This window comes from Cordyceps militaris (assembly GCF_000225605.1).
Source record: "Cordyceps militaris CM01 unplaced genomic scaffold CCM_S00004, whole genome shotgun sequence".
Lineage (NCBI taxonomy): Eukaryota > Fungi > Ascomycota > Sordariomycetes > Hypocreales > Cordycipitaceae > Cordyceps > Cordyceps militaris.
The window spans coordinates 1652370-1664670 of NW_006271972.1; the positions used below are offsets into that span (position 1 = coordinate 1652370).

Sequence of the window (12301 nt, forward strand, 5' to 3'; positions counted from 1 at the left end):
AGCACGTTGCGCCGCTGATGCCGCGCGACGAGGGCGGCGCCGGCGGCGCGTTTGCGCTGTGGATGATGCCGTACCTGGCGAGCCGTACGCTCGTGCGGCTGCACTGGGACGTGGTGGCGGCGGGCGTCAGCGACGCCGACGACATCCTGGCGCGCAGCATCGCGGCTGGCGGGTTCCCGGCGCTGCGCACGCTCCGCGCGCCGAACGACCCCGAGGGCATCTTCCAGCAGCTGTGCCGGCCGCGGGAGAGCATCGCGACGTCGGCGGACCGTATCTGGGCCAACGGGGGGCGCAGCGGCAGCAGCCACGGACAGCAGCAGCGCAGGAGCGGCAGCGTCGACTCTGGTGGGCTGCTGCCGGCGTCTCGGTTTGGCGGCCTGCCCAAGTCGGCGACGGCAACGTCGCTCCCGACCGGCAGCAGCAGTTCGTTGACGGGGGTGCCGCCGCCGCACGCCACCGATCTGCGCGGGGCTCGTATCGCGGCGCAGGCCCGCCTGGAGGACGCGCGGCCGCGGTTTCGCTTCCGCGTGCAGGTGCACTCGGACGAGGGCGGCATGGTGGAGGAATTCGGCCTCGGTGGCTACATGGGCACCGTCGACAGCCCCGTGCGGTACTGCCTCGAGCCCGACCCGGGCTCGTCCGACGCGCGCGGCGGCCTCGTCGACGTCCCGGACCTGGCTGCCGCGCCGCCCGAGGAGGAGGACGACGACGGCGTGGCTGCGCTTGGCTGCACCGGCAGCTGGAACTGGCGCGAGGGCGCCGTCGTCGCCGACCGCAAGGAAAAGGAATCGTGGTGGCACGCCGAGCGTCCGCGGTGGGTACGCCCACGACTCGATAAGGGAGAAGATATACGCCACGCCGCGCGTACGGCTATGACGAACAAGGAGAAAAGTACAATTCCAGAATTAAGAATACCCATGGTTTAACGTTAGAAAAGGTACTCGCAGAGCAATACGAGCACTGGCTCTGCAGTGTGGACCAAAACTGCACCCCATCCCATTGGCCGAATCGCCACAAGATACCATCAGTCCTAGTTTTATTGTTTTTAGCGTATAATGGACAGCACTGGCCGCTGTTGTTTCTTCATCCTCAACGAGTCCAACACGTCCAAGCCATATCATGTGAAACGACATGCATGTAGAGATGATATGGGTCCAGAGCAATATTTCAGAGTCGAAATCCCTCTAGCATGGAAAATAAAATGCTGTTCCCGCGCTGAGTCAAAGTATCCAAATATGCTATGCTATATGTTCTACTAGATGAAAGAATTATGTCCAGATACGGAAAATTAAAACCAAATATCCAATCAAGTCGTCCTCGCTTAGAAAAAGAAGCCCTTCTTCTTGGGCGCCTTCTTTTCCTTTTCCTTCTCCTTCTCCTTGCCCTTGGTCTTTTCACTCGTTCCTCCAGCAAGGATATCATCAAACGTCGCTCCAGAAGTGCCCGCCAGCGTGCTAGGCGTGCCTGATCGTGGCGTGCTCATGCCCGCCAGGTTGGAGCCAGAAATGCTGCGACTGCTCATGTACGCACTGGGAGGACGCGGCCCAAGTGAGCTGCTTCTTTGGTGCGGGCTAAATAAGTTGGCTGGCGGGTCCATCAGCAGAGGTTCCAGGCCAATGGCAATGCTCGACCGGAAGGCACTGTTTGCACGAGAACGACCTGGCGACAGGTTGCGCGGCCGCGCTGCCAGTGGTGGCGTCCCCAGAGGCGGCGACGGTGTACTAGGACCAGCCATTGGAGGCGAGCTTCCGAGGATGCCGTCGCCGCCCTCGAAAATCCCTCGTGGCGGTTGGAGGGGGGACATGACTTGCTCTGGGGGTGCCTGATCCGCTCCATCCAATCCCTCCCACTGCTTTGCGGCAAGCCAACAATGGCTGCGGTGGTACGTGGCTTCCACACTGTACATGACAGCATCGGCAGAAAGCTCAACCACTCCGCCACCACCCGCTACCTCGTACCACATCTTGCGCACCTGGCCGTCCTCCGCCCACGGCGGTTGTCCCATGGGAGGCTGGCACAAAAAGTATTCCGTTCCCTCCGTATGCTTGAGGCCTGGCGCATCAACAACAAGCATAGGAAGCGACTGAAGGACGGCATACAGGAAAATCCAGTAGCCGATTCGCTGATCAATAATGTCCTGCTTCATCTTGCCCTTTGCCTCTCGGCTCTCAAATTCCTTGAACTGGTCCAGGAAAGGGAGCTTGATGCTATTGGTGTCGTAGTTGTAAGCCTTGTTTAGAATGAGAAGTAGCTCGTGCTCTTTGAGCTTCTTGTCGAATTTCGCTTGCTCCTTTGCAGACAAGTTGGCGTACGTCTCGTGAATCGATTGGACTGTCGGCAGCTGAGGCAAGTCGAATGGAATCGGGGGTAGCACAGGCGGCCTTGACCGATCGTATTCAGACATAATGTTCCGAATGGCCGATCTTGTCGTCTTTTCGGGGTCAGACGACAGCTCTGGCGTATGATCCATCACTCTGGACGTCAAGTCGGTTCTATCCACAAGCAAGTCGTACAAGGCACACATGTCCGAGTAGAGCATCTTCAAGACTAGTCGGTTCAAACCACTTTCCATAAAAGGGTTCTTCTTACTGCTCGCCTTGGGTGGCCAGCTGCCGAATGTAGATTTGTAGTAGCTGAGCATGAATGATCGCATTCGCGTAAATGAATTTCGCCAAGATTTGAATCGAATACTCCGCATCTCCGCAATCGAAGTCGAGTTGGCGATGCCCGAAAATATCGACGGAAATTCGAATTGTTCGAGATGATCGTTGACATTGTGCTGCCGGTGTACCAGGTCAATGTGTGCTCGTTCAAGACGTTGCCGGGTCTGTGGTGAAATTTTGTCGAACAGAGGAAGGCGAAGATCGATGATGGCGGAGTATTTGCCAGCCGCATGAGCAAATGCTTCATTATATAGTTCAACGTTTCTCATACGCTCGCCAAGAATGAGAGCCTCAACCGTCTTTTCGCGGCTGTGTCTACAGTCAGACAAGCCTAGGAAGTCGCAATAGAATCCAAAGCTCATATCAACAGCATTCCCGAACCCGGCGCTATCGATTCCAGCGAAGCTATATTCCTCCAAAAGGTTTGCAATGTCCAAAAAGGCCAAAAAGACGGTTGATCGTGATCTAGTGCCCACCAGAGGCTGGCCTGTGAGGAACGCAAACAAGTTGCGGATAGCAATGAGGCGGTCAAGTTCATTGTCACCACCCTGCCCAGGTGCGACCAGATGTGTTGAAGCCGAAGGACGCGCCACTGGTAGGTACAGTTTCAGCTCACTGGAAGATTCATCGGATTGTACCATTGACGGTAAAGGTAGGCGACCAGCATCATCGACAGACAAGCTATCTCTGCCCCCAAAGCTCCTGGATCGGTGACCGATCGAGGAGGACGATTCCGAAGCTAGTAGCTCGTTGAAAAGATATGACGAACTGACGGTGAACTCAGGCACTTTAAAGCAGGGTCCGCAGCCACTGCCTCTGGGATACAGGTAGACGAGCACTTCCCCGCTTTCATTCCACAACTCTGGGACCTACCAAGGCAGATGTTAATATAGCAATGTGCTTTGACCATCTCGTCAGACTTTACCTTTTCTGCGTTTCTCAGGAATGATGAATTGTATTCGGATGTGCTTTCTTCAGTCATGATCCAAGCTTGCATTTTAGCGTTTGGCGATGAGACCTCGACAGAATTTGATCTGGACCGACCACCAGGCATCCAACTCCTGCGAATGCGGCCTCGATTTGGACTGTGATTCGCGAGCCTTGGCGACGCTGCTCGCGAAACAGGTCGAGGGACAGGAGGGGGTGGCATGGAAGGTGGTGCGCCAATCTCCGTTACCGCGAGGGTGGGATGGGACGAGACACTCCTGCCACGTACTTCAGAAAGGGGCATCGTTGCACTGGCTTTGATGCCAGGCACGGGGATCGACGGGCCGGCCTGGTATGAGTTTGCGCGAGGTCTGATCTGGCTGTCCGAGCCCTTCCGCAACTTCCGAGGGCCGCGAAGCTCGCTCGTGGCTTCGGGAGAGCCATCTCGGGAGGGGGGCTCCTGAGAAGCGACTTCTTGCAAGGGCGGCAGTTGAGCTTCGGAGCTCGACAGAGCGAGGAAATCGGTGGCGCTAGCTATCTGGGGCGGCTCGTCGATACCCAAGGCGCTGTGCGGAATCTCGGTCCGGAGGATAGGCATAGTGAGGCTCTGAGGTAGTCCGGTTTGTGGGGAGGGCAGCGAGTTGCTGCTGCCCAGGAAAAACTCGTCTCCAAAGAGAGTAGGTGACGATAGACGTAGCTCGTGATCGGGAGTGATTGGTGTATCAAGAGGACCCTCGGGCGGCGAATGTTTCGAATCGTATTCTTTATACGGTGGAGGGGGTGGTGTTGTGTCAGGTGAGACCTTGCCGTGTTCGGCGAGCGCAACCGGCTTTCGTCGAAGGCTGGCCGAGGAGAAATCTGTTGCTGGTGAGGAAGATGTGAGCACGGGAAGCAGTGAAGAGAGGCGCTCGCCCCATTTTCGAGATTTATTATGAGCATTTCTGGGGGCCGATGGCGATGGCGGTTCTCTAGCAATGTCGTGGTAGTTTCGATGTTTCACAGCATGGCTCGCTGGTACGGGCAAGTCGCTTTCTCGACGAGGGAAACGGTCGTAGCTGTGTTTGCGACGAGGTGATTTCGTCGGGCTTTCGGACTCGGCGGGTGAGGGAGGCAGTTGTTGTCTTTTCGCAGGAGAAAGAGAAAAAGAAGAATGGAGCGTATCTGCTCGCCAAAACTTACTCGAGGTCATGATGGGTGACTATGACCAGCCTCTATGCTTCTATGCAGTAAAACATATAGCAAAAAAGGCTCAAGCAAAATGACAGATATAATAGGAGACAGAAATCGAAGAAAGCAAGACTCCCTAAAATAAAAAGAGACACGGCAAATAGGTCAGACAGGCGGATGACTAGCAACAATGGACGGGGGGGGCAGTGCTTGACTGGGTTGATGGACAGGCATGCAACATGCAACTCCAAGAATGCTGCGCTTGGCCGCCAACTACATTGTCCTGACTAGCGGCATCAGGGCAGCTGAAGCACGCAAAAGACACCAAAGTTGGTACCAAAGCCATTGGCAACCAAGCGCCGGCGGCCAGCACGGATCGAGTCGCACGGCGTGGCAAAAGGGCCAAGCAAGCACACACGAGGGAGCTTCCGTCATGCTGCGCGTATACGTGGACAACTGGAGCAGCGCGCGCCCGGCACAGCCTGTGCCGCCTAGTCGGGAGACGGGAGGCCGGCAAAAAAAGGGAAAGGGAGTGGGTGGACACAGGGAAACAAGCTCGCACGTACAAAAATAAAAAAGTAAAAAAGTAAAAAAGTCGAGAAATGCTGCGCTTCCGTGCGGTAGTCTTGGACGGATCTTCCGGCAGATTGGGTTGGCGTTGGAGACGGTGGGGAGGGGACCGATGACGTCTAGCGGTAGGCAGAAGTGCGAGAAAAAAAGAAGAGCACAGCGAGAAGGGAGAAGGTGTCCAAGGGCCTGACAAAATGCAGGGGGCGATGGATCAAAAGTCGATCTGGACGAAGCAAAAAAAGAGGAAGGACAAGAGATGTGAGATGCAGGAGACAAGGATCGCTGCGGTGTCTTTTTTTCTTATTAATAAATGACTTGCGTTTGCTGCCAGCTGGCGACGGTCAAGCTCTGTCACTGGCCAGCTGGCGACCCTGGCCAATGGCCAAGCAAGCCAAAACAGCAGATCAGCCACATTGCAAAACTGCAAAACTGGTCGTCTCAGACATGTCAGTCAGCCTCAGCCGCAAACCGCAGACTCGGAATAATAAATAATAAGCCTCATTGCTGCAAGAAGCCGTTGGCACCAAGACAAGTTGGGTATAACTAACTGGAGCCCCCTGTCCTCTTGCGCCTGGCTGCCACTGGGACACACACCAGACCGCTCCTCGTCACAAGGAATCAGTCTTGGTTCTCCAACTATAAATAACCCTGAATATGCACCGTCTTAATAATTCCCACCTTTTTCCTCCCCGCCTGCCTGAATATGAGTTCTGCCTGAACATGAGTTGGCGGCGGGGGCGTGGAGACGGCAAAGGACATTGTTTGACCTGAGGCTGTCAGGCAACAGTAACAACGCTCTGGGCCAAAGGAGGAGCTCGACTCCGTACAAAAAAAGAGGACTTTTGTTTCTTACTAATAAATTATTAACTAACTTGGAAAACAGTTGGTCAGACGTTTATTTCGCGCCGTCGCTCATTGGGCGTGTAACCCGTCAATAACCGTCTCCGCCCCGCCATCTGCACCGAAATCCAAACTTGCATCACTCGTTTAGTTACTGCGGCCACAGAGGAGAAGCAGAAAAAGAGGGAGGGCGAAATGCCCCGCACTCAACTTGCACGTCTTGCCCTGCGTTGCTGTCGTCAACCTCTTCCCCGCAACATCACCACCAGCAACCCCTCCATCCGCCCGTTGCTCTCCGCGTCCACGCTCCCGACACCGTCACCCCGCCGTTCCCATCTCACAGACGCCATCCGCGCGCACCAGGCACGCAACATGGCCCCCCAACTCGACGGATTCTTCTCCCAGGTCGACGACCTCGCCGACGCCTTCATCGAGCGCCTGCGCGCGGCCGTCGCCATCCCCTCCATCTCCGCCGAGGATGCTCGCCGCCCGGACGTGGTCCGCATGGGCCACTGGCTGGCCGACCAGCTCAAAGCCCTCGGCGCTGAGGTTGAGCTGCGCCCGCTCGGCAAGCAGCCGCACAAGGAGCACCTCGAGCTGCCGCCCGTCGTTGTCGCCCGCTACGGCCGCGACGCCGCCAAGCGCACCATTCTCGTCTACGGCCACTACGACGTCCAGCCCGCCGACAAGAGCGACGGCTGGGCTACGGAGCCCTTTACCCTCACCGTCGACGACAAGGGCCGCATGTTTGGCCGCGGCTCGACCGACGACAAGGGCCCTGTCCTCGGCTGGCTCAACGCCATCGAGGCCCACCAAAAGGCCGGCCTCGACTTCCCCGTCAACCTGCTCATGTGTTTCGAGGGCATGGAGGAGTACGGCTCCGAGGGCCTTGACGACTTTATTCGCGCCGAGGCCGGCAAGTACTTTGCCGACACCGACGCCATCTGCATCTCGGACAACTACTGGCTCGGCACCGAGAAGCCCTGCCTCACCTACGGCCTGCGCGGCTGCAACTACTACTCGGTCGAGGTTTCGGGCCCCGCCGCCGACCTCCACAGCGGCGTCTTTGGCGGCCAGGCCCACGAGCCCATGACGGACATTGCGCAAATCTTCAGCCGCCTTGTCGACAGCAAGGGCAACATTCTGGTCCCCGGCATCTCGGAGCAGGTCGCCCCCGTCACCGCTGACGAGGAGGACCTCTACAAGTCCATCGCCTTCACCATGGCGAACCTGCACGAGTCCCTCGGCAGCACCACTACCATCCACGAGACGGAGAAGCCCACCCTCATGGCCCGCTGGCGCTACCCCTCCCTGTCCCTGCATGGCATCGAGGGTGCCTTTGCCTCGCCCGGCGCCAAGACGGTCATCCCCGCCAAGGTCATTGGCAAGTTCTCCATCCGCACCGTCCCCGACATGGACATTGACAAGACCAACGCCGCCGTCATCAAGTACGTCCAGGACGAGTTTGCCAAGCTCGGCAGCAAGAACACTCTCAAGGTCGAGTGCATGCACGCCGGCAAGTGGTGGGTTGCCTCGCCCAAGCACTGGAACTTTTCCGCCGCCGCCAAGGCTGTCGAGCGCGTCTGGGGCGTCGAGCCCGACTTTACCCGCGAGGGTGGCAGCATCCCCGTCACTCTCACCTTTGAGGAGGCTACTGGCAAGAATGTCCTGTTGCTGCCCATGGGTAGCTCCACTGACGGCGCTCACTCCATCAACGAGAAGCTCGACAAGCGCAACTATATTGAGGGCATCAAGCTGCTCGGCGCTTACCTGCACTACGTTGCCGAGGAGCCCCAGAAATAAGCAGTAAAATCAAGAAAGAAATTAATCAAGGAAAAAAAAAGGGACATATGGTACTTGCGAGCAATGTACATTAGATTAGCTACATGAATATGACGTCCTCGCTGGTGGTTACAAACTTGTACGGAATGCGAAATGTTTTGAGAAGAAATCCATCCATGTTTGATGAACAACGAAGCGGCGATCAAGTCTGCCGCGTTGCCGAACTGGCCACTTTTCCCGGTCCGTGACAACGCCGGGAGATGAAGAGCCCGCTATGCAATACTGTGTTCAATCCAAAAGTCCAGAAGGGGGTTCAACGCCGAGGACATGACCAAGAAGGTGACTCAGAGGCTCTCGCGGTCGAGCACCACCCACGTCTCCAACGAAGCATCGTCCATTTCCTGCATCGCACGCAGCGTCGGCGAGCTGAGCGTCGAGCTGGCGCCGGCCGCATCCGCCTCGGACGCCGTCAGCGCCATGACGTACTGCACGAGGCTCTCCTCGTCGCCCAGGTCCGAAAAGGACAGATGCAGACCGCCGCCGCCGCCCAGCGCGTCTTGGCCGTGCTTCCGCAGCCGCGGCTTGGCCGTGCGCACCACGTACATTGGCTCGTCGTGCGGGATGTTGTCGAGCGTCAGCCGGCGGTCGCGCGGGCTGGCATCCCGGTACAGCAGGCCCGTTTCGTACAGCGCGGCGACCTGCGCCCTGTCCGCCACCTCGTGCGCTGCCTCCGTCCGCACCGCCCGGCGGTTGTCGGGCATGCGCACCACCACCGCGCTGCTCTTGGCGAGCCGCACGTCGTCGTCGAGCTCGGCCGGGGTGTAGTAGCGGCGGTCGCGCTTGAACGGGCGGCGGTGCCGATGCGAGGTGGCGCTGGCTGCCGCCGCGACGCGCCGCCCGCCGGGTAGCATCTCCTCGCTGGCCGCCCCCCGGCCCTGCAGTTGGGCCTCAAAGTGGTGCGTGCGCACGCTGGCGTGCTTGCCGGCCCGCGCGGGACACGGCGTCTCGGCGTCGGCCGCGAGACCCCCGTCGAGGGCGCACGCGAAGCCCAGGCGCCGGCAGGTCAGCGGGTCGTCGGCCGCGGCGAGCTTCTTGGCAACGGCGCGGATCAGGTGCCGGCGCGACTCCCACGGGTCGGAGGAGGATTTGGCGGGGTTGCGGGCGTGGGGGAGATGGCGGCTCTCGGTGGCGGAGGGTGGAAGTGTCTCCATGGTTGGCCGGACGGGTGGGCTGGGGTGGTGTTGGTTGACGCGGGGGTTCGAGGTCATTGACGGACGAGGGGGCCAGAGTGCAACGGAAAGATGTCGTGTAGCTGGAGAAGAGGGAAATGAGGGAGGTGCAAGAGGAAACGATTCTTTATAGGTAATTTTTGAGATGTAACACTTCATCTCCTCATCGCAACGGACAGCCTCGCTTTGCTGAGCAAGCACTGGTGGTGGTGATGGCGCAGCCCGCCCAATGAGTCACTCACCAGTGAGTCAAGTCGCAACCATGCGCTATTTCCCTTTTGGGCGGCGTCTTTTAACATTTGACAGTTTCATTGCCCCTAGTTAGGAAATAAATACATGCTAAACTGCACTACAGGGTGGCTAGAAAGTGACTGTTGCTCGTTGGTACGGTCGAGACCGCGAGGGTTGGAACGGCCCCGTTGATGCGCTGTATTCAGTGACTGTTTTTATTGCAAGTAGCTCAGGCCGAAGGTAAACCGCTGGCATGGATAAAGGAACATCGACTCAGAGGCATCACGTAGCTCAAAGTCCCGCATCACGTCCACTGGGGACTGATTGTCACTTGTCAGTTACCCATGTTCTATTCAGTTCTGCACCGTAAACTGTCTATTCATTTATTCTACAAGATATATCATTTCACTTTTACATCCTCCTTGACAGCCATCAGTGCTGCGGCCTTGGCATGCAGCGTCAGCGTGTCAAACATGGGCACGCCAGGCCTATCCTCCTGCCTCACCAGCAGGGGAATCTCGGTACACCCCAAGACGACGCCTTGCGCGCCCTCTTCCCGCACCAACCGATCAACAATCTCCAAGTACCGCTGTCTCGACTCGTCCCTAAACTGCCAGAAACTAAGCTCGTTAAAAATCACATCATCAATCAGCGTCTGCTCCGCCTCGTTGGGCACCACCACCACAACGCCGCGCGCCTTAAACTCCTCCGCCCAGTACGGCGTGCCCATCGTGGCCTTGGTGCCGAGCAAGATCACCTTGGACAGGCCCTGAGCGCGGATCGCAGCCGCCGTGGGGTCCGCAATGTGCAGCAGCGGTATGGACACGCCGGCCATGAAGACGGGCGACGCGCGGTGCCACGTGTTGGACACGACGAGGAGGAAGTCGGCGCCGGCGCGCTCGAGGCTCTGCGCCTTGGTGGCGAGGTAGGCGCCGCCTTCGTCCCAAAGAGAGTGGCGGACGTAGTGTGCGCTACGCGCGAGGTCCATCGAGTTGATGATGATTTCACCCGTGTGCAGGCCGCCGAGCTGCTCCCGCACCGTGGCGTTGATGATTTTGTAGTACTCGACGGTGGCGATGTCGGTGCTGCCGCCGATGATGCCGATAGTCTTCATTTTACCGTGTATTTTTGTGACTCTTTATCTCTGGCTCTGTTTCTGTCGTCGGGTCTAGATGGATAATGGAGAATCTGTGCCCTTTTAAAGAGGCCGTCCCTGAAGGCGCGCCCTATGTCAAGACTTTGAATTTTAGTGGATTCAGCCAAACTTAAAGTCAACTACCTAGTTATTTAGTCTGATCACTCAAGCGTCATAAGAAGAATTTGTTGAATTTCCAAGTTCTCAAACTTTGCGGCGCGGTACAACGAGTCGGCGCTGCGCTGAGAGATGTCAACGCTTTCATCGCAGCGGTAGCGACAGTTGGCGTCCTTGGCCGTACAGCACGTGGGAAGTCGTCGCTGCTGCTGAGCTTCCTAACTTATTACTGCGGCTTTGTTGATGCATGGACAAGGCATAGTACGGATTAACGGGCTCGACATATGCGACCTATCGAGGTACACGGCTCGCTCTCACATCGTCACGGTTCCGTAAGATCCTGCGCTCCTATAAACGAATACTATGAGGTAGAACGTTACTGATGCAAACACCTTGGACGATTAAATGATTGCCGTACTTGACCGTGTTGGCCCGTGGGACTCTCTGCTTTCTCGTAGCGTCGACGTCGTGGATAACGACGGCGATAGAGACGGCTCGGCTCGTGCTCTGAATCTCCAGCGACGACGGCAATAATCGTTTAACCCAAGACAGACGAAGCTACAGGCAATCTCATGCAGATGATCGCGCGGGACGTTTAAAACTCACACGGCGATGACAGTGGCGCATCGTTTGGAGACTATCATGGATATCGATACAGTGCTAGTACTCTCTAGTGGAAGTGGGATCACCGAGTTGCGGGTGGTACCTAGTTTGTTTATTGGCGGGAAATCGGCAGAATTGCCCCGGGCCAGAGAAGATGCACATTCGACGACGAAATGTGCGCCGTTGACGAACTCGGAGTTTGGAGGTGGGTGCGACAAGATCTACTCCGTACAGGTCATTTAGTTGTCTCGGCTAGCCTCATGATAAATGACGAGGCGAGGCTAATTTTGTAGACAAATCGCGCAGATCATTGCTGCATCTCATTGAGATGACGATGCAATTTTTAGAAACATTCCTGCATGCTCCAATTTGAATGGTCCCAACCCGGGGTTACGTTGATGGAGGGGGTCGGGCTGTGCAGGAGGCAGGGTATCCGAACTGTGCAAGGAAGATGATAACGCCAGGGTCAGCACTGAAGTCCTGAATTAGACAGTACGGAGCGATGACGATAACGTGTTTGACTTTTTAATGACAGTATGTATGTCTCGTCCCTTGAGGGGGTTGATCAAGGCTCATTTCATTGGCTGGCGCGTTGGGGCTGATTTAAACGACGACCCTACATCTTTTGGCGCTGCCAACAACTGTGCGGGTGGCGCGTCGCGTGGTGATGCAGACTGGGATTTTGAATAGTCTCGGGAAGTTGCAAATTTAATTCCCTGTCGAGGGCGGAAAGCATTTTGAGGCGTGCAACATAGATACTTCGCAGCCTTGCCAGCTGTATCTGCTCAGGTTGATCAGTAACAAGTCTCACAAAGACAAGAACTCAACAGTGGTGACAGCCGCCCCAGCAACCTCAGCTCAAGAGTTGAATTTGGGTTGAAAAGTAGCGTCTGACAGGCTAATTTGTACAAATTATGCTGGATTGAGATGCAGCCATTCCGCGCGCGCCGTGGGGAGCAGGGGATAACCCCTGCAGGCAGCGACATCACATGGATCACATGGGGTATGGCTTCAGTCTGGTGGTCGTGCGGGGGAGG

At 57.0% G+C, this 12301-nt stretch overlaps 4 protein-coding genes across 4 annotated transcripts; 1 reads left to right on the top strand and 3 right to left on the bottom strand.

Moving 5' to 3' along the window:
- Window positions 1-1321: 1321 nt before the first annotated feature.
- Window positions 1322-4779, bottom strand: CCM_05544 (uncharacterized protein; the record flags this gene model as incomplete). The annotated part of the gene is made up of 2 exons (XM_006670688.1): window positions 1322-3211; window positions 3880-4779. 2 exons carry the CDS (start codon window positions 4777-4779, stop codon window positions 1322-1324), a joined length of 2790 nt encoding a protein of 929 aa, XP_006670751.1.
- A 1583-nt stretch (window positions 4780-6362) lies between these two features.
- Window positions 6363-7970, top strand: CCM_05545 (glutamate carboxypeptidase; the record flags this gene model as incomplete). The annotated part of the gene is made up of 1 exon (XM_006670689.1): window positions 6363-7970. The coding sequence occupies one exon, from the start codon at window positions 6363-6365 to the stop codon at window positions 7968-7970; it is 1608 nt and encodes a 535-aa protein (XP_006670752.1).
- A 323-nt stretch (window positions 7971-8293) lies between these two features.
- On the bottom strand, window positions 8294-9160 carry CCM_05546 (uncharacterized protein; the record flags this gene model as incomplete). Its single annotated transcript, XM_006670690.1, has 1 exon — window positions 8294-9160. One exon carries the CDS (start codon window positions 9158-9160, stop codon window positions 8294-8296), a length of 867 nt encoding a protein of 288 aa, XP_006670753.1.
- Window positions 9161-9809: 649 nt separating this feature from the next.
- Window positions 9810-10523, bottom strand: CCM_05547 (aspartate racemase; the record flags this gene model as incomplete). Its single annotated transcript, XM_006670691.1, has 1 exon — window positions 9810-10523. One exon carries the CDS (start codon window positions 10521-10523, stop codon window positions 9810-9812), a length of 714 nt encoding a protein of 237 aa, XP_006670754.1.
- Between the last annotated feature and the right edge of the window lie 1778 nt (window positions 10524-12301).